The following is a 21,480-nucleotide window of genomic DNA, read 5'->3' on the forward strand; positions in this document are numbered from 1 at the left end:
ATACTGAAACTCTCAGTTTTGTTTTGACAGTTAATCAGCTCTTCAGTTCTTTCCTTCTGTGAGCTGTGTGCTTATCTGAAGGATAAGGTGACTGCATGGTTACATCTTAAAGTTGCCATAGGACGAAGCAGTGAATGACATTTTCAAACACAGCAAAAGAAATTCAGCATGAATGGAATTTGTGACTTCTTTTGATGTCTACAGCACTGTCTGGTGCCACAGAGCAATGGTCTTAAGAATGCATCCATTAATACATAAGCATGGGTGATGGGTTATTTTGGCTTTGTTCAGAGATCTACCCCAGCCTTTCACTGTTTGGTTTGGGGTTTTTTTGTACATATATTTCAATACACCAGCACACACAGTGTTTATACTGACTTTGATATAGCCAAAATAAGAATTTCTCACCTCTGCATGCAGCTTCACTTCAGCTACACTCCAGGACTCTCATATCTTCACACACATGTATTGTTCAGCCTTTTCCAGCGTGATGGCAAAATTCTCTACTTATGGCATAGCTGTAAAATATGGAAGAAATACTATTAGAATTAAAGTGCCTAGGAGGAGAGGGGAAACGTCTGTCATTATTAATACAATCTTTAGCTTCAGAAAATCTTCTGTGGTTGTTTTACTTACATAATCCCATAACCCACCCCTCAACTATCCCTACATCTAAACAGTTAAAGCAATCCAAGTCTGCCTCTGGCACAGGAGAACTACACAGTTATAGTGACTCCAGTGTACCCCATGGTCAGATGAACTGGAGCAAGCTGTGACCTGGGGAACTTATTATTTCAATGCCATTTCCTGAGAGAGATCTCATCTCCTTTTAAAGAAATAATGTGGAATTACCCATTTCAGTGTTACCACTCATGCTTTCTGAAGGAGCTGCTCTTTTCTCAGGGCTTCATTTTTCATCCCTTCTGTCACCATAACCTAAATACCCTGTATTCCTTGTGCAACACACCAGTTCTAACGTCAGAAGTGTGCTGAGCCCTCTAATTCCAGTGCCAGTGCTCAGTGGGAGCTGGGGACTCTTGGCAGTGCCTAAGGTTTCATTGTAACTTGTGGACTTCAGTGGCTTTTATGGATAGCAGTGAACTGTTAAATCCATTGTGGTGGGCCTGAATACACAGGGAAGGGAATTCTCTGATCAAATGCCTTTGAAAATATATATATATAAAAAAAACCCATTTAATTTTAGTGTCACAAAGCCTTTGACCCTCTCTGTAAGATGGACAGTAGACAGCAATGTAACTTCTAAGAGTTTAGGTCTGTCTCAGCACAAAAGGCTTTGATGTTTAAATGTGTCAGACATAAAAAATACTAGAAAGGCAGTGGAAAAGGTAATAGGGGGATGTTTTTCATTTCCTCCCTATATTTAACCTTCCTAGCCTTTATAAATCAAAAATTCATCACTCCAAAATAGCAAATGAGGTAATGATTGCATTGTAATGTCACCGAAGATGGGATCCTCTGGATCTAAGGTAGATATTGTAGCAGGTCAAAATAATAGAAGTAACATTCAGTTCTTCTCATCTGACTTAGGATGCATTTGCCTGAGGTCCCCCTCATACTGCAATAAGAGTCAGGCAGTATCAGAGAGCAGTTTGCTCATTTTTGGTAGGAATTGCCCTCTGGAGGGGGATTCCCTCATAACTGATGTTAGGTCTAACCTAGGATCCTCCTCAGCTGAGTGCTTACAGTGAGGTGGGAGCAATTTGGATCTATTCCTTGGCCCCTGCCCCACATCTGCAATCTCATAGCTGTGGATCACAGGCAAAGCAGAATTTGTAACTATTACAATATTATACTTTGCTGTACAATTATTTATGTGTCATTTCCTGCAGAGATAGGACTGGTGTGTGTCAGTTCTATAATGGGGCTTGTTTACTTTAGAATTTGAATTAAAAATAACATCCTTGATACCGAGTCATTTGAAAACAGAAAGTAAAAAAAATCAGAAAATCTTCACACACAGCCCCCCGTGGTTTGGCCACAGCTAGGGATGAGTGTGTGTAGGGGCAGGACTGCCCTAAGCTGGAAAACAATTGCAGAACTCAATAATAAATCTTTAGATTTTTCATGCCTTAACTTAATCAGCATGAGGCATTTTTACTGATGGGAACAAACAGATACAAGCACTCCAGGCAAACAAGGCCAACCTGTGCCAACCCTCCAGCATAAGGCAGATGTAAATGTGGTAAATCCTCTTTCTGAAGCAGCTGCCTGGGACTGCAGCTCCCATGCCAGCCAGTGCAGAATGAATTCCTGGGATATGAAAGAGGTGCTCTTGGCAGCTCTCCCTTCTGCTGGGCTGAGTATGACTGAGGTTTGCAGGACAGATACAACAAAATGCATCTCTGTGCAAGAAGCACATCCCTGCTGCAGTAGAACAGGACTAAGGTCCAGTACATAAGTACATAAGGTCCAGTACAAAAAGCCAGGGACAAAAGGGTCTTTAAGTGTGAGGTCTCAGTTCTGTGCCTAATCCACTTGCTTATATTTCTCTTACTCTGTACTTGCTGGAATTTTTCTCTATGCCTTTTGGCTACTTGCTTGTCTGGTTATTAGCACAAAGCCAAAATAACAAGCAATCCACCATTCCTGCTGTCACTGTTCCTTGTATTCATCCATGCTCCATGTCTCAGACACCTTCCATACTGTACAGATCATCATACTGTATTCCTCAGTTAGAGCAGTCATATATGATTACTGAGAGATCTCACATAAACAGCAGTATTAGAAGGGTTGGACCAAGCAATCCTTGAGGTCCCTTTCCAACCTGACATTCTATGATTATAGCCTGACAACCTGCAACCTCTACCTGAATTGTCAAAGACCCACTGTGCCCTACAGAATCTGGTGTTAGTAAGACTCTCAGAAGTCCAGGATGGGCATAAGTGAAACCCCAGCAATGCCAGGATAAAGCTAGGAAGGATCATCCAGAGCTTTTTGCAATGCAGTACTCCCAGGAGCAGCAGTTCTCAGCAGTGAATTAAGCAGATAGCAAATAATACTCATAAGAGCAAGAAGCACTGGATCTACTTAACTAGAGCTCCTGTATTTCCTCTAGTGGTACCAATAGGTAGGCAGCCAACATACTGTCACCTCACTTCAAAGGTGACACTGTCTGGGAGTGATGTTACTATGTTGGCCAGTTAGTACTGGGACAGGCGGTCACCACCCTCACTGCAGTGCCTTTACTGGGGGACACAACTTCCTGGAGGGACCCAGGTCAACTCGGTGGTGAGTAACTGTTGAAGAGGTAGGTTGGGTCAAAAGGATTCTGGGTAATTCATGTAGAATACTAAATTCTGCTCTCTTGGCAATATAAAGTCCACCAGTGTGATCTCTACTCAGAAGAGCTCCATAGCAACTGTCAAAATATGCAGTAATATTAAAAAATCAGGAAGCTTTAATAAAGATACCTAGAACTAACAAATATTTGTATTTTAATAGCCTTAGAATATTGGGGCAATTAAAACTGAGTTGTTATGTAGGAATCTTAATTCTTTTACATGTTCTTCACATTTTCTCTCTCTTTTTCTCTTTCTCTTTTTCACTCTGTTTGTTAACATTTACTTGTTATTACTGTACGTTGCTTGCAACTTGTGTATGTTACAGACTGTCACATTTTATTCTGTGAAGTTTTTCTCCAATTCCCATCAACCTGAGCTCCATGTTGGGCACCCGAGGCGATTACAATACAGTTCTTTAATGCAAAGAACAAGGAATGTCACAGACTATAGGTAACTTCACTGAGGTTGTGACACAAAACCTGATGCAAGGTATTAATGCAAAGAGTAAGTACTTGGTATGACGATAGAACAACTTAGTTAAATTACCTTCTTCTTTTCAGATATTCTGCATGGGAAAAGTTAATTTTCATTACTCTCCAGCAGAAAAAATTCCAAACCAACCAGTTTAAGATTTTTTTTCCCCTGCCATTTTGAAAACCAGTGATTCCCGTGCTGACGCATCATTGTTAATTTTCAAAGTTTTAAGCCCGTTTTTTCCATGCTGTTCTTCTCTATGCTATACTTCCTTCCATATTCTCCAAGCTGTAATTTCATCATTTCATCATCCTTTGTCTGTGGTTTAATATATCTTCTCCATTATGCCTTTACTAATTTAATATAGTTATATCCCTTTCACTCTAAGGACCTGATTTAACAACAACAAAAATTATCCCCTACCCTTGGGATCCACATTTCTTAATCCTGCATGATACTCTGGAGCCCATAAAAATTGATTTCCACAGCCAAAGATGGTCTGGCACAGGAGCATAACTTATTTTGCTGAATCAGGTCCTGAGCAGTCTTTTGTTACAATCTCTCCCAATTACCACCAAATGCTACTTTAAAAGTATCATTAAAAATACCTTCTAGATAATTCTGTAGAGGCACAGCGTGATGCTTACTGCTACTAATATCATTCTTAATTGTCAGTAAAGTATATGTTAATTCAGAAATCACTATAGCCATGTACTAAATCAAGAAAAGCTTTTTTACTTAGCGTGCAGTTCCTTTACCTCCTAATTCACCATTAAGCTCTGACCCTTTCTTAATCATTAAGAAGCACAGCAGAGTTTAGATGGAGCATGGTATAAAATATTAGTGATTTATACTGCTGAAATCAATGAGTTGCCAGTGATTATGAATGGACAGTAAACACTATCCAGGCAACTAAGACAGAAATAACTCCTAACAGGAGAGAAATCTGAATTAAAGAGATTCAAGGGAGTAAGGAATTGAACTATAAATATTTCCTTTCCATGCAATAACACAGAGAGAAATTTACAGCTATAAAGTCAATGGATGTTTTCAGATGTTGGGCAGCTCTTGACCCCTCCACAAATCAGATTTAATGGCTTTGGATAGTTGGCTTCATACTCTTAACATCATCGTTTGCTTAGCATAAGAAGTATCAGGCAAAAGTGATGTTGCAAAAATAGGGTGCAAAAAGGAATGTAAATTTTTTGCATGTTCTCTAGAATCAAGATAACTGGGAAATCCTGTCCTCCACCAGCAACTACAGCATCCTTACAGCTGCCCAACTTTCCACCTGCAGCTGATGTGCTTGTAGCTAAGACAAACTAAGGCACAGCAGTTCTCCACCATCACACCTATCATTCTATATCATTCTGTCACTGGCCCAAAAGCCAGGGCAAGACATCATATCAAGAGAGTTTCCTGTTGGCAGCTTAGGATGACACAACTAATGTTTGCCACATTAACAGTCCTTGCATATCACCAGCAAAGTGTGAGAGGGCTGAGAAAGAGAAGGATAAACAACTCACTCAATAGACAACACAGCATTACTTCCTTTAGGGATCCAGCTGGATTAAAGGTCTCTGCTCTGAGGGACTTCATGGAGATCCTTCTTCATTAGAGATTTCAGGCAACTAATGAAGACATTAGAGTCAGAGACAGGGGGTTAAAATGAGCAAGTGAAAATGACCTTCAAGGTCTGAATGGAAACCAAAGGACATTTTTAATGGGTCAGGAGTGGGATGCTCCACAGACCATAATAATGGCAATCCCAGGTTAGGGATGAGGACTGCAAGAGCACAGCTGAGATCTAGGCAAGCTGTAAATTCATTTTTAGTTGCACGTGGGATGGTGGTCTGGGATGTAACTTCAGTCAGACAAGGTCTTCCCAGCGGAAAGATCTTCATCCTTCAGGCAACTTCCTTTTTCTGTTCTGGACCTCTTTTGCACTCAACTTCTCCCACCTCCTTCCAGCTTTTCATTTCCTTCCCTTGTAACAGGGCTGCAAACCCTGGAGTTTGTGAAATAGCAAACAGCTTTTCAGGGAAGGAGGGAGGTTTTAGGTACCCAGGCTTTGTTCTTGTTTCTTTTAACCCTTAAAAAGGGGTAGCTGGGAAGAACACAGCCTGTGTTCTTCTGGAAAAGACTGTCAGTGAGCTGATGTGACCAAAGGAAACAGAATTATGTCCCTTAATGGCTGTGCTTCTGATCCAGGGCTGAGAAGACCTCATCATCTTTAGTACAATGCAAAGAACCTGGCATGGTCCCCATAGCCAGGATATTGCCTCGTGGGTAAATAATGCATGGACACCATGCTATGGATTGTGGACTTTCTCTCAGCACTGTTTCAGCCAAGTTGAACAACCTACAGAAGTTCCTATAAGAACTGGAAAAGGCATTGGATTTCCAATCCTAAAAGGACTGAAAAGGGTCCACCCTGAAGGTGCCTCTCAATTCATCCAGTATTTGGGTTGAGTGACCCCTTCACAGCTCTGGGAGACAAAGTGGTGGGGGGAGCAGTTACAATCCTGAGGGGAAGCAGTGTGAGCTGGGACCATCTCTGTCCCACACACAGTTTCTGAAGACATACATGGTAAGAAGGGTAGACCAGGACCTTTTTTCTTGTCAGCTCCTGAAGAACAGCAGTGTTTGCTTAAGGGGAGAGGGCTGAGGCAACTTACCCAGTGTAGGAACCACTTCTGTCCGAGTGCCACATTTCCAAACATAGACTCAGAGGTCAATTAATACATTGTGCATTTCTGTCCATTGGTGCTCTGAATTTAAGATGCAATTCATACAGGGGGAAACTGAGTGCCAGACTTTAGCTTAAAATAAAAACCAGCAGCACTGGTAATGTCACTATGTCAGTGTGCTACCCCTTGCTATGACAAAAGAGATGAGCCACACAGCAAGGCCACAGACAGACTCTACTGTGCTTCTCTGCAATAAGCAGTGTACTAATGCAAAATCCAGCAGTTCTCCTAAGGCTGGTTTTGCAGAATCCCTCCCTTCCCTATTTAGAAACTTGGTGTTTGCTTAGAAACATCCAAAGTATTTAATAGTACTTTATTTTGCAAATGTAGATAGAAACAGGAAAAAAAAAAGTGGAAACCATGAAAATGAGGTAGCTGAGAAACAAACTACTCACCTGGGGGATTTGCTGAATAATTTCTTTAGTTTCTCCAACAACTCTCTGCAGGACATTGGTTAAAGCTGGTACAGTTAAGTAGGTTTTCACAGATAGAGTTATGGAGATAAGGTGCCAAGCTGGAAGCCTGAAGATTTTGTAAATAACCTCTTATGTAGCACTGGGAAAGTCACTTCACTGCATTGCAGTTTTACCCATCTGTAAAAGAGAGATGGTAACATTGACTTTCCTCATGAAACAGAACCAAAAGAAAAAAAAAATACTGTACAAGCCTGATTTAGATTCTACTGGCAGGGATGGAAAGACTCACGTGAATTTGGTATGCTGGAATCAAGCCTTAAAAGTTTAATAACCTTTAATAACCTAGGAGTTACTATTGGTGTAACTGGACTGATAGTCACCAGACAGAGTTTGGTTTCAGTAGTTTTGCTTTATCTGGAGTTCTGTCAAACCCAAGGTCCATTTTGGAATAAGCAAACATGCAAACTGAAACTTGAGATATCAGCCTAAAATAACAATTTCATTCCATCCTTAGGCTGCATTCCTGAAGTTGTTCAGCATATAGATCTGTTAATGAAAAAAAAAGGGAACTTCTGTGGGCTGATCACATCAGTGGTGTTTTCTTTATTCCCATGAGAGACTAATTACATATCAAATATCATTTGCCACGTCCTGCCTTCAGAATGAGGTGCTGCAGAGACAGTGGTTTAGAACACAACTACTCTGCTTAACACAAACTGATATACACCAGCAATAGATGCAGCCTTCTGTGCTGGTAATATCTCTGTTTCCTAAATATTTGGTAAAATTATCACTGGGGGTTAGCACTGCTACCCAGCCTGGCCCATGCATGGAATATTCAAGGGACATCAGTGATTTGTTCACATCTCCAAATATTCTTTTCTTTTCCTATTGAACAGAAATAAAATAATAAGATTGTGGATTTTCAACCAGCACAGAGAGAAATTCATCAGTGCTAAGGGACCCTGAGGAGGCTTTAAGAGCAAGTTTCAGCTCAAGTTGGTAGGGATGTATAATGCCATTTCAAAACTCATTCAGAAAAGGTCAATTTTCTTGTCATTCAAGCACAACAGAGCCTGCAAGCTGCTTCCAAAAGGACTGATGGCTGCTACCAGAGAGCTGCCTGACCCACAGCCACTCTACTCAGAGGTGTTTTGAGCTCCAGAAACGTACCAGTGCCCCCCCATCACTAAGTTTAGTTTGCAAACCTAGGCTCAGGTGTAGCACTGGATGTCTCAGAGGTTTCAATGAAACCTCTGCTGCTGCTGCTGCCTCCCTCATTTCAGGATTAGAGCTATCAGACTGGAGCAGCAGAGGCTTACAAAGAAGCCCAGTTCTTTGCCATCCCCATGAGGACAGCAGCTCTCCCCAGACAAAGTTAAGTGATTTGGAAAGCAACAGCTCTGTTCCTGCAGTGTCATAGTTACTATGGCAGCCCTGCCAGGTTTTTGTGATCATGTTAGGTAGCAGTGACTGTTACAAACAGAAAGGAATTGCAACTCAGTGCAATTTTTGAACTTGTGAATCCTATTGAAATTTACATCTTTACAGGTCTGGATTTTTTTTTGTTTGTTTTTGCTTTTAATACATTTTTATTTAAATTAGGGGCAGTAGCTTTTCACAGTTTTTTAAAAATGTGTTGAGAAACCTAATTATTTCATTGCTCACGAAACAAAACATTGCTGCCTCTTTGGGGAAATAATTGGCTAATTCTACCTGGAGAAAAAAGGAGGCAGGGGAGAACTGCAGAAAAGACTGTTTACATTGTGACAAACTGGGGACATCTACATAAAAGGCATAGAATGCCACCAATGGATAGATGTATACTGTGTCATATACATCTTCATGTGCATATGCAAAGCAGCAAATATAACTTTAAGAGGCTTTTGGCTACTACTCATCTATGCTGTCCATCTGAAACCAGGGGATCAGAATCTCCAAACCTTACCTAATGGTTTTTTGTTTTTTTTTTTCTTTTGTGCTTATTTTATTACTGAGCTTCAAAACTATTGAAAAATATATTACAGCATCATGTAGCGTTCAGCACAAGCTGTACACAGATCTGGAGAGACACTGAAATTGTTTACCTGTTGAGTTCTTCTTTCCTTAAAAGATTTACAGGACCATCCATTGCCTTACAGTGTTCAGATAATAAGCATTGTGCAACCGAGGTGTAGGATGCTGCCAATACCACTCAGTTAATGTATCTCTCAGCATTTGTGAAACTTCAGAAAGCACATTTTGACTGTTTTTTTCTCCCTTCAACCAAAATACTCATATCGAGCTGTGCCATATTTCGAGTATATTCTCAATACACTAATTTGCACTTTAAAACTCTAAAACAAATCCTACACCAACCAGCACTTTCGAGTGTCTTATAAATGTCAAATAAGTCACACAGAGAAAACATACTATTTTCAGTCTATCCTCATGGGAATGTGTGGAGCAAAATGAGCAAATCTGACAACCTTCTTTCATTATTTACAGCCAAGAGTAAATTTTACTCTATTTTCTAAATTCGTGGCCTGCTGTAGTGTTTTTATATGTAGTGTCCCACGCTGGCATTGCAAATATCGTGTGTGTTTGAGGAGAACATCAGAAAATGGATTTCTTTTTAAAAAATCCACGTTCTGCTGTCGTATTTCCATACATAATGTACTCTGTGTGTCTGAAACGTGTACAGCCATCCTGCACGACTGGTACTGGAAATGCTATAAAACAATCTGGGTAAATCTGGGGGAGTGGAAGAGCAGGAATTTTCCCCTCAGTAATATTGCACGTGGGTATAAATCTGCACAAACAGAATATACTCAAATACTAAACCAACTCACAGTCCACTGCCTCTCCAAAGCTCTGAGCGACAGTAGGCTTCGTGATGAAAGGTCATTCATGCACCATCCAATGTCATGCAAAAACATAATCTGATTTCTAACTGCAGTCTTCTGCTCGCAGGACTAGGAACCAATGCACGCCCGTTTCTGAAACTGCCCCTCTTTGTGGAAGCACAGGTGGCTGCTGTTACACTTAATGCAATCGTGTTTTGTCTCTCCTCCCACTTAACAGCCTGTTTCGTTTTGGTGCAGTGCACACGAACGCAGTGTCTAGGACAGATGTGCTACCTTTTGTAGTCTTGCTCTAGAAACTCTTTAGCTGTGAACCCTTAATTTGAAGCTGGAACGCTGATAATCAGTGCAGAGTGTTTCAATAGCCTTCTGCTTATATGTTTGAAGATTCGAAACTGAATGGTGAGGTGGCCAAGGCGGCGCTGGCAAACGAAGACTGTCCCCACATAGACCAGGCTATAACCCCTGATGAGGGCCTGCCCTTTACCCGCTCTGGCACTCGGGAGAGATATGGACCCTGCTTCCTCTTATCAACCGGGGAATATCCCTGCCCGCCTGATGGAGGAATAAGAAAGGGTATGTAGCTGGGGTCCTGGAACCATGTAGTTAGCAACTGTCTGAAATAAACCAAGAGAAAGTCAGCTGTAGCCGTAGCTCGCGGTAGTGCGCTTGCTGTAGAGATGCACGTTTGGGCTGGAAACCACCACCTGATGTCTGCATTTGGAGTTTCTAACCTATTTCTTTCAGAAAGAAAAGCCTGAGGAGCTGTAACTACCCCGTGCAGCTATGCTAGGCAGTTGAGTCTTCCACCCCAGCTGGTGTAGTAACCTCTAGTGGAGCATGCTCTACCGTGTCCCTTAATTAGCCCATCCTCCCAGGAGAGGTCGATTAACATCTCATCGTGATGAAGGTTTGCCACTCAGCAAAGCTCAGAGATCTTACCAGATTTGAAGGAGCACAGACTTGGAGGTGGCAGACAGAAAAGATAAAACACAAAATAAAACACCCTCAAGAAGTACAAAATTGTTACCTGGCTCCCTTAACAAAGCACTAAACCAAATTATTTGGATGTTCATACTTGTTTAGTTCAGCAGAGAAAGAGAAGCATACTAGAACATCCATTAGCACAGGTGTCTTACAATTGGAAAATAATCCATCTAAAATCACTTTCCTTTCATAAATTAATAATTACTAGTTAGCTTCTCAGACTTCTGACAGCTACAGATCTCTCAGAAGTAAATGCACTTTAGTTTGCCAATGGTCAGAATAACATATTTAGCAAGAGAAGGCAAATCAAATGAAAAAACCCTTCCCTTCTTAAAATAGGCTGTTTTGTTTAAATAATTTAACGTGAGAAAACCACACCAATCAAAATTAGAGTCACATATATACACAAAGTTGATATGGAATGGGAAACTGGAAAAGAAATCTCTCTTCAAATCAGTGTTTATCACTGGTGTACTGTATATAGTATATGATATAGTCAATATTTTAAAACTGCAAAGATTGTATGATGTAACCATACACTGAGTATGGAGCATAGAATTCCCATGTGCCATTGTATGATGGGCAATAGTTCTAGTAAATGCCAGTTCTAGTGTATGTATTTATAAGTTCAGAGCTTATCATCAACAAAGATACAGTTGGAGCACAAGACTTTCATATGAAAGTATATCCTCTAAAATTTACCTTTGTAGCAAAGCGTTTTACTTGATTCTGTATTGGATAAAGCATTGGCCACATTCATTCAGCCTGGGCGAGTTTGGGTGGTTCCAGTGGATCAGGAGAACACTCCAAATGGCACATCCTTTGGGATGAGGAATGTATGGTTTTCACGATGCACTGCAACCGCCTCTCGTTACTGAATGAAACAGAGGCTGGTTGGCTAAAGAGTAATATATGTCAGCATATTGTTGGCCTGTTTGAAACATGTTGAGAGCATCTTAACTGTTGTTGCAACAAAATTTCATCCATAGTTTGTGCAACTCTCTGTACACTTGCTGAGCTGTTTACGTGCATGCCTGAAAAAGAAGGGGGGAGGGAAGAGGATAGGGGGGGAGGGAAGGGTGGGAAATGGAATGCATGCAATTTAGTTTTATTTATTTATTTATAATGCTGAGAACAAAAGAGTAGTATCTCTATAGCAACAAAATAAACTCTATGGATTTTGCTGCCTTGTCCCCCTCCGACCCCTAAAGATACCAGAAACCTTAATTTTGCCTGAAAGTCCAGTGCTTGAAGTGGAAGGGAGAGGTATGAATGACCATATGACAGACATGGAAAATCCCTCCCACTGACTCTTTTTTTATTTTAGGGTACGACCACTTTGCTGCCTGTAGGATCAATTACATAGCCTGACCATCCTTGAGAAACGATGATTCTTTCTGTAACACACACATTGGTTTTGAAAACTTGTTTTACACTTCAATGGCCTTCCGAGTTCTGTTGCAAGCGATACTACTCTGGGCATGTCCATGCATGCAGATGCTATCAAACTGGCTACAATGTTGACCTCATTCTTAGTCCATTCTGTCATTGATCCAATGCTGTACTTTGCATTTTTCTTTTAAATGAAGGTTACGAAATGTCACGGAGCCTTAACAGCATAGCTGGCATAAGTGGAAAAGCGATAGGATTATCCTCAGTGTCTGCGCCCTACAACTCTCCTAGTCCAGTGAGACGTTCTTGGTCTCCCATCCCATCTATTTTGTAGCATGGATCAGTAGCAGAGAATGGTCTAAAAAGCTTTATTTTCAATTAGCCTATGCTATGTTGCATATAATCCAGGTGACTAAGTCTGAAGATGCAATGTCTCACAGTAGCACCTCCTGGGAATGGTGTTACTACTGATGCTAGGTGACAACACTCCTAAATAGCACTCAGATGACAATAGGCAGGCATTTCTGTAGTACTGGTGGGCCATACATGCATGGTATCAGTACGTAGGATGAAGGGTAGATGCACCAGATAGCTTCCTTCTGGGTGCATCGTGCTAGTATGTGCTTATTCTGGCTAATGGTGGATCTACTGGCTCTTTATGGAATGGGTTAGGCATTTAGTCAATGCTGAAACGTGCCAACGATGGAAGATTTTGCTTTTCTCAGGATATTTTTGAGCCATAGGAACCCTGCAGGAGTTTGAGGAAACGAGCACAGTAGGATGAAACTTTGCATGGGCGCCTATCTTAAGCTGAAAGCAATACCCAGACACTGTAGAGAGGTCTCAGTCTGGCTGACTGCATGGAAAAAAAAAATCCTGTTGAAGAAGAATATGGCTGCCTCTGCATGTAGCTATTTCACCTTTTCCTCCTTCCTTTAAACCTAAGATGCCGAGCTTGATGTGAAAAGCACAGGGAAGAAGCTCAAGTACTGATTGTATTCTTTACATGCAGATCTTTGCAAAGAAAGTCCAGTCATTGCTAAATATATGCCAACAGAGGCAGTCAGAGTGACCTGACAAGGCAAGATGGAGATGAACATTGATGGCTTTTAAACATCTGTGTGGAACTGTGCAGGCATAGAAGACCTTCTCATTTGGACAAAGTTAACTCGCTCCATGCAGGTTTTATGGATGATTCTTCGTGGGTTTGGATTGTACTAGAGATGCAGGCTTTTTCTACGGCCAAAATGTAACAAAACTGTAGAAGATTTTTTTTTTTTTTAAATCTATTTTTTTGTTCCATAGCATGAATTGCATGAAGACAAAATTAAAAAAAAAACAAAAAAAAAAAACAACAACCCACACACAAAAACAAACTACACAAAAAAAAAAAAAAAAAAAACAAACATTGCAAATGTATCATTAAGGAGGAAAAAAGAAAAAAAAAAAAAAAAAAAAGCAAAGTTATATATTTTCTTTCAAAGCTCTTTACTTTTACATACATTGTTGTAGCCAAAATGTAAAACATTATAAAACTGTATATTTCTTTGCTATGGATTGCTTCTTTTTGTATACGAGATACAGAGTAATGGTTTTAAAAAGTGCAATCAGGCAGTCATCGGTCATATTGACCACGCCTTCACAGTTCATCACACCGACATGGACACCAAGAACTTTTAATCCAACTAGAAGTGTATAAAAATAAGAAAAACTTTTTCCTGTCTGTTTTTGTTGGCATGCTTGTGACACATGGACCTTCCTTCGGACCTGACAGTAACAGCTGGTCTAGATTTAATTTTCCAGCTCTGGTTATGTTGTATTTTAGTGATGTATAGATCCAACTTAAAGACCCTTCATAAATGGTTCATATTAAGTAATCAGTATGAATTTTAAACAACAGAGGTGTTATTTTAAAACTGGGACTTATAGTACAAAATCAGGAAAATACTCAAGTATAAATGGTCTCAAAGTTTAAGAAACAAGACAACAGCATTGTATGCAATTTAGTACTGAGTAAAATGCATGCACAATGTTATGCAAAACAATTCTAGCATGAAATAAATTTTGTATCATGGTTTCAGTGCCTGCTGTATAGTGTAAAGGGGAATCCTTTTCTGAAGTGATCAGGGGTTTCCAGAGACTTGCTTCTAAAATCTTGAATAAATACAGTGTTCTCAACAGAAATGTAGGAGAAAAGCTTGGTATTGCTTTGGTTCTACAATACTAATTTTGGTTAGTAGATAATAAATGAAGCCTGCAAACACTTGATACAACCAATGTCTGAAGAATTCACACCATTAAGAATTTTACAAGGGACGATTAAAAACCCCTATAATTATCTAGGCATCTTCCTTTCCCCCCCCTCAACAATAATAAAAGTTTGTCTTTTTAGCTGATTAAATGAATTCAGTTTTTCTTACTTCTTTGGGCCCCGTCCTTCACTTGTTCTTCACTCAGCCACAGCAGTCCTGGTACCTGATACCATACTCTGAAAGAAACCCAGGTGTCCAAGTCATGCTCTATTTACCACACAAAACATGCACCAGTAAGAACCCAGAAACACAATGGGATTAATTTTGGAACCTAAATATTACAGCTATGGACCACGCATCACCAGTTGCTTTTTGAGCATTGTCAGTATTTTCTATAAAGAAGGATACACCTTTATCCTCATGTGAGGAACTTCGGAAGAGCTGGCAGCCTACTAGAACAAGCTACAGCATCTGAGACTGCTTATGGGAATGGAAACATAGAAGAATGGTATCCCTGTGGTCTGGAGGAAGTAAGGATTAAACCCCCAAAAAATAGAAGAAACACTCATTGCTCTGGTAAGTGCTAAATTAGAGAAAACCAAAACAAACACACACAAAAAAAAGCACCCTGCATCTGGACTTTGTCTTTACAAAACTCTACTCCAAAAGAAAAGTCAAGGAAGATCTCAAGCTGTGTTTTAGAAATAGAAGAAAGGCTGGTAATCTGGATTTGTAAATAATTGGAAAACTCCTTTGTAGCCCTCAATGTGTCATTATGTACCTGATTTCCTACTCCAGCTGACTGTCCTTTCTCCCAAGAACCCTTTTCTCCCACCACCTCTATGCTGTTATTCTCAGCTGACAAATGGGCAATTTCTTACCTCCAGGGATAAGATCCGGAATCCAAAAGTTGCCTAATGAAGAACTTTTCCCATTAAATTGTATTAAGAATCCAGAAATAAATTTATCTGCCCCATTTTTTATTTAACACAGCGTGCCCAGCATAAAGACTGCTCAAATTCTCCATTTCCATAAAGAATACTTATAAATTAGCTCTGTAAATCCCTCATAGGTATTTCCCCTCCACTGAGCTTTGCATATATATGAGACAAGATAACAAGCTGGGTACATGTGCCCCAAGATAATTGTCATTCTCTGATACTTTTTACATCTGTCAGTCCCATTTTCATTTAGATATTCCTCTCAGCTGCTTCTGATTTGAGGTAACTGCGTTTTTTGGATGACTTATATAAACCTTTGAGAAACACAAGTGTGCTTCCCATCCTCTGCCCTTCAGAAGATGCTCTAAAGTTTAAGGTCTGTCCCCTCAGTTCCCCTTGTACAACTGCAGCAGCTCTGACAGCACAGGGAAAGAGAGAGAACACTGGAAAAATTCAGGAGCTGTTGCACCACATCCTGACACTGAATCCCAGGAGAAATTTACCACATCATCCCAGCTGACTTTTAAGGAGCCTTTGCTGGGGTATTATGATTAAATCATTAACTCCTTGAAGCCTGCCCACTCCCACCATGGGAGTTTTTTGATTAAAGCATTAAAACTATACACGTGGCTACATTCTGACCTCAGGCCTGGAATAATGTCACCAACTCCTTCTGCCCATAAGTGAGAACAGAGCATGTTCTGTAGTTGTTACACACTGCTGTTTCCTGCTGGAAATGAACATTCTGATTTCTTCCTCTGCAAACTCAGAATGGACCCTCAGCTACAGGACTCAGGGCTGGTCCTTCAGCTAAACCCACTGGCACTTTCTGGTTTATTCCTTGCCAACATTATCACAGAATCACATTGAATTGCTCAGGCTGGAAAAGACCTTCAAGATCATCGAGTCCAGCTTCGTCCTATCCCTATTCCCCTGTTCCTGGTGACCCTCCACTAAACCACGTCCCCAGGCACACCTCAACCACACCTTCTACACATGCAGCATTTCCTCTGACTCCAGGATGGAACTCTTGTTTTTTTTCTGGACCCACCTGATGCATGAAACTGTGTCCACCACAACTAAAATTCCAGACAGCAAGGATCTGAGAAGTGGCTTCTGTTCCCTCACTCCAGCAAAAAAAAAAATCTAGCTAATACCACTGTGATAACAGTCAAGTGCAGCAGTCATTAATCTGGATAAAGTGATTTTTCACATAAATTGCCTTCTCTCTCCTTAAAGATTCAGGGCCAAAAAGAAAATACATCACTGAAACAAATGGCTGCTAGAACAAACGAGCAGACTGCTACAAAAGAGAGCAAGCAGAGTTAAGGCAAGGGCACTCAGAAAGGAACTGAGGACAGAGCTGCTAATGAAAAAGATATTCTGAAGAAAAAATGAGTGCAGTTATTACCCTGCCACTTTGCATATCCTTTCCACAGTTTCAAAACAAAGCAGGCTTCCTCTCTGCTTTCTGTATATACCCTGGAAGGTATTTTGAGCATCTGAGCTCTCACACAAACTAACATCACCTCATGAAAACGTGCTTAAATTAGGCAGATTATTTTTAAGTCACTTATTTGAGTTTAGGCATAAAATACCTCTCTGTTCAGAAGCCCCAAAGCCTCTGCACTCATCTAGGACTGCAGGTGCAACGTTTCTCTCTTAGGGGAACACAAATGCTTATTTGCAGTTAAGAACATTTGAATACAAACTGAACTTCAAGTCAGAAAATGCATCCAGAACTGTTCTCTTGACTTTTTCATTATCTCAGCATTCACTTGAGCATTTAAAAAACTTTATGCAAGCACACAGGTCCAAACATCTCCAGGTAGCAAATATCAAGAGAACATGCTTAAATGCTTCCATTAGTTTCTTTACTGCCCATGGAGCATAGGTTAGAGATCCCTCAGTCAGCAGAAGGCAAAGAGTTGCAGTTGTTTTAGCTCAAATGCAGAAATTAACTCAAAGGGCTTAGCAGGGACTGTGCAGCCATGGAGCTGCTGGAGTGAGTCCAGAGATGATTAGAAGGCTGGAGCACCTCTCCTAGGAAGACAGGCTGAAAGAGTTGGGATTGTTCAGCCTGGAAAAGAGAAGGCTCTGGGGAGACCTTATAGTGGCCTTCCAGTACCTGAAGGGGCTACAGGAAAGCTGGGGAGGGGCTTTTTACAGAGGGACATAGTGATAGAACCAGGGGAAATGGATTTAAACTGGAAAGGGTGGGTGAGATTACACATTAGGAAGAAATTCTATTGTGTGAGGGTGGTGAGACAGTGGCACAGGTTGCCCAGGAATGCTGTGGCTGCCCCCTCCCTGGTCATGTCCAAGACCAGGTTGGATGGGGCTTGGAGCAACCTGGGCTGGTGGGAGGTGTCCCTGCCCATGCAGGGGGTTGGAACTGGATGATCTAAAGATCCCTTCCAACCCAAACCATTCCCTGATTCTGTGCAGAGGCTGCTAACCATGGGTCACACCAGCACAAACAGAAGATGTGTGGCTCTCGGGAAGAGCCATGCTTTGTGGTGGGGGTGTCAGTAGCATGAGAGGTGGGAAATGAGAAGGATGAAGGAGAGGTCTGGAAAATGGGTCATGCAAGTAGGGGGAAGGGGAGCATAAGGAAACAGCAACTGGGGCAGGAGGAAGGTGAGGGGAAAGAAGAGCAAGGAGAGAGGGAAGTAGTACCAGGGATGCTTACCTAAGAAACCATCAAGGACCACTAGACTAGGAGGCAGCACCTTGGCCTGGGCCTCAGGAGATGGAAATTTTATTCTTGGCTCTCCTGGGGACATGCTGGGCTACCTTGGTTGATACATTTCAAATTTTTTGTGCTTCAGCTTCTCTTTGTGACATTATCCTCTTTTTAAAGTGTTCTGAGGTCAAAGGAGGAAAAGCAGTATTTAAGTAGGATTAATTATAATCTATCTACTCAGAATTAAGGCACCAGAGGAGAGAAGTGTCTCCATTATTTAAAAGATGCCATGTTTCCTTGTCTGCAGGAAAGCACAATTCCCCTACAGGAATCCCTTTTCATCTATATTTTAAAGGAGAGGACAGTTAAAACAACAGAGCATCTTCATTACTGATTGGCAACTCTTCTGCTGTCCTAATTTAGGTACCACACATCTCTAGACATTCAAATAAGCCAAGACAAAACAAAAGCTAAACTTGTTTGACAGTTGCAGCAAAATACTAAAATCATGTCAGAACACTAAAAATCTCCCAGTTCTTGGCCCCATTTCTAAGCATTAAAAAGTAAAAATGCAGTTTTTTGTCAAAATGTTCACATACACTTAAAAGATTATGATGCTCAGGGAGTACTGGAATCATACTGGATTGAAATTCTGCGATTTCCACTGAAAAAGTCTTGATTCCAAACTCTGCAGACACAACTCCCTTCAAGATTGCATTGTATGTGAATAACAAGGAGCTCCAAAGGCAAAGGAACCTGGAAATAGATGAGAAAGATGAAAAAGAATTGAGAGGCCAGTCAGTACAGAACTGGACTTAACTCCCTCCAAACCTGCCAAGGCTCATCTGAAAATTAATCCAAATCCGACGTCACAAAATAAAAATACCTCAGGGAGTTTTACAAAATAAATGTCACCTCTGAAATTTCTCATCTCCACAGCCAGATTTTATTTGGAATAATTACCTTCTTGCTCCTGTTTCTAATCAAGCTGAAAAAATGTGTTCTCCCAGTACTCTAAATTTATGCTTCCTCACTCTCCCACAAGGTAACTCATGGTTCACCCGGGTCATGATTCAAATAGAGACCATTTTCAGTCACATACTCTCTTTCCACATTAATGAATAAAAACTGCCTCTGCATCAGGAACAGGTGAATGAAGAGACAACTGAGGGATGGATCTGATGAATGAGATGCATGAGCAGCTACAGAATGTGCCTCACTTCAGTCCCTTCAACCCCTAAATGGGTTACAGAGCAACAAAGGCTCTACTCATGCAGTTTCTCCTAATTAACTTCAAAGGCACACAAAATAAACACCTCCTTTTCCAGTTATTTTTTGGGACATTTATCCAACAGAAGGATATTTCTACACAACCAGAGCACTTTAAATCCAGGCTACCAAATAATTCTAATGTGGGGCAAAACATCCAAGAACAGCATTTAGAACATCAGGAATTAGGAACAGCACAAAAGCTAAAAGAGAACAAAGCATGTATTACCTATATTGGCTTTTTTTTACACATAAATCAAGATATTGGTATGTCAGAAGTTCACACGTCCAATTATTTTTGTGTCAGCTAGAGGTTTCAGCAAGTTGAATTTAATCTTCACTTTTCTGTTGTGCACATTTTTCAGTGCAATCACAACCACATAAGATGATTCCCTACCACAGACTTCATCCAGTCTCAGATTTTGGTAAGCAAGACATGTTTTCCTCTTCAGTATTTTTCTTCTTCACTTTTTAGAATTTTCAACTGCTCTAAACTAGTAGTAAATACCACAAGCACAACCAAAATACTGATAAAGATTTCTGCAGCTTTTTAAAATAAGATGCCCAGCTAAAAGCACAACTTGCCACTGCTAAGAAAACGAGAGATTTTTTTTGTAAAAACATAACATTGCAATTCCCTGACAAGAATCTGTCGGCATCTTGATTTCTAATACAGTGGAAAATGAAGTAGAAGTCTCAAAATTACCCAAGTCTTGTTTAAATCAGACCCAAAGTTCATGGAATTTGATTTAAAAAAAAGTATTAAGTGCTGGACTAGATTATAAGTCTGATCTAAAGACTTCTGAGACTGGAAGGTGAGGGAGATTCCTCTCAGCTGTAGAAAACTGGAAATCTCAAGGTGTACTATGAATGAACCCACTGCAGGTTAATTATTATAAATTTATTATTAATAAACAGTGGGAGAGGGGAAACAAAATCCAAGAAATAGAAGAGCTTGTCCCTCATCTCACTCCCAGCATACTGGCAGGATGGAAAGCTGCTGTCCCTGTGTGATGATTCAGTCTTCAGGACCTGCATCATGAACCCATCAACCCCTTTGCTCTCCTTTTACTCTGCATTTTAACTGTCTACATCAGGCACTCTACTGCCATCCATTTAAATTTTCTTCCATACAATGAAACTTTATATGTTTTCCATCCTCATCTTCAAGCCTCATGACTCAAAAAATATCCTAGAAAGCAAAATCAAACCACATTCTTCCCCTCTCCCTCAATTTCCCTGTGCTCAGCCAAGCAGCAGAACAAAACCTCCTGTCACTCATGGAGAAGTCACCTTCATGGCACTTACAGATGGCAACAATTAGACAGACACCAACAGGTCTAACAACATACAGACAGGGGAAAGAAGCCAGTGACATGTAAGAACTGATGACTGGTGGCAAACAGGAAGAAAAACAGGACTGAGTTTTCCTTTCAAATGAACACTCTTCAAACACGGGGTCCAACCTCCTGAGCTGCAAAGCATGAAGTCACTCAGGAATGCTACATAAATAACATCAGTGAATGCCAAGTGGCCTGAGCAAATCCTCCAAGAGACAGAAACTATTGGCACAGCACACGTCTTCCTACCAATATTATTTAAAATGGAACTGGAGCATCTTGTACAGGTGCAGGCAGAGGCTGCACCACCAACACTGCAGATCCCCAGGGACTTGGGACAACAGAGGAACACACCAGAGCTTCCTGCTCCTCCTTCACCCAAAATCCTGAAAGCTCTCTGGACTGAAGGTCAACAACTTACAACACCACCACAGCTCTGCAGGAGGACAAGAGCTCACCATTTCCCTCCTGACGAATGACAGCTCAGTGGTAGGTTTGCTCTTTTTCAGAACATGGCAGGGGACAATGCTGCACACTTCTTTACCTTGTTCCAGTGTCACATACATAAATATATATATTTTATATATATATATATATATATTCATATATATATTTCCAGACCTTGTCAAGTTTATTTGCATCTGAATGTGAACTCAGAATGAAAGACTTGTTCTGTGTAGAACTGAAGACCTGCAGCAAGGAGTCTGCCTTGGCATGCACTGCAGAACCATCACCCCAGGACACTGGCTCTGCATCTTGCCTTGCAGAGACTGATCTTCTCCAGCAGGACATCAACAAGCAACAGCCACGAGGCTCTGGACAACAGTA

At 40.8% G+C, this 21,480-nt stretch overlaps 1 protein-coding gene and 1 long non-coding RNA gene across 6 annotated transcripts in view; one reads left to right on the top strand and one right to left on the bottom strand.

Moving 5' to 3' along the window:
• Positions 1 to 21,480, top strand: part of KCNC1 (potassium voltage-gated channel subfamily C member 1) — a 114,876-nt gene that overhangs the window by 83,649 nt on the left and 9,747 nt on the right. Inside the window, exons 3-4 of one of the 5 annotated variants that reach the window (XM_071761657.1) lie at positions 10,173 to 10,361; positions 12,362 to 14,565. In XM_071761657.1, coding sequence (XP_071617758.1) covers positions 10,173 to 10,361; positions 12,362 to 12,498 — 326 coding nt within the window. In that variant the 3' untranslated portion in view covers positions 12,499 to 14,565. Of the gene's footprint in view, positions 1 to 10,172; positions 10,362 to 12,099; positions 14,566 to 21,480 lie in introns of those variants that run through there. The other 4 variants (XM_071761660.1, XM_071761658.1, XM_071761659.1 and 1 more) reach the window with 4 other exon arrangements.
• LOC139804426 (uncharacterized) lies at positions 174 to 11,802 on the bottom strand. The gene is made up of 3 exons (XR_011729383.1): positions 11,475 to 11,802; positions 6,922 to 7,119; positions 174 to 518 (listed from the first exon to the last, which is right to left on the bottom strand). It is a non-coding gene; the product is annotated as an uncharacterized lncRNA (long non-coding RNA).

Source organism: Heliangelus exortis, chromosome 18 (genome assembly GCF_036169615.1).
Source record: "Heliangelus exortis chromosome 18, bHelExo1.hap1, whole genome shotgun sequence".
Lineage (NCBI taxonomy): Eukaryota > Metazoa > Chordata > Aves > Apodiformes > Trochilidae > Heliangelus > Heliangelus exortis.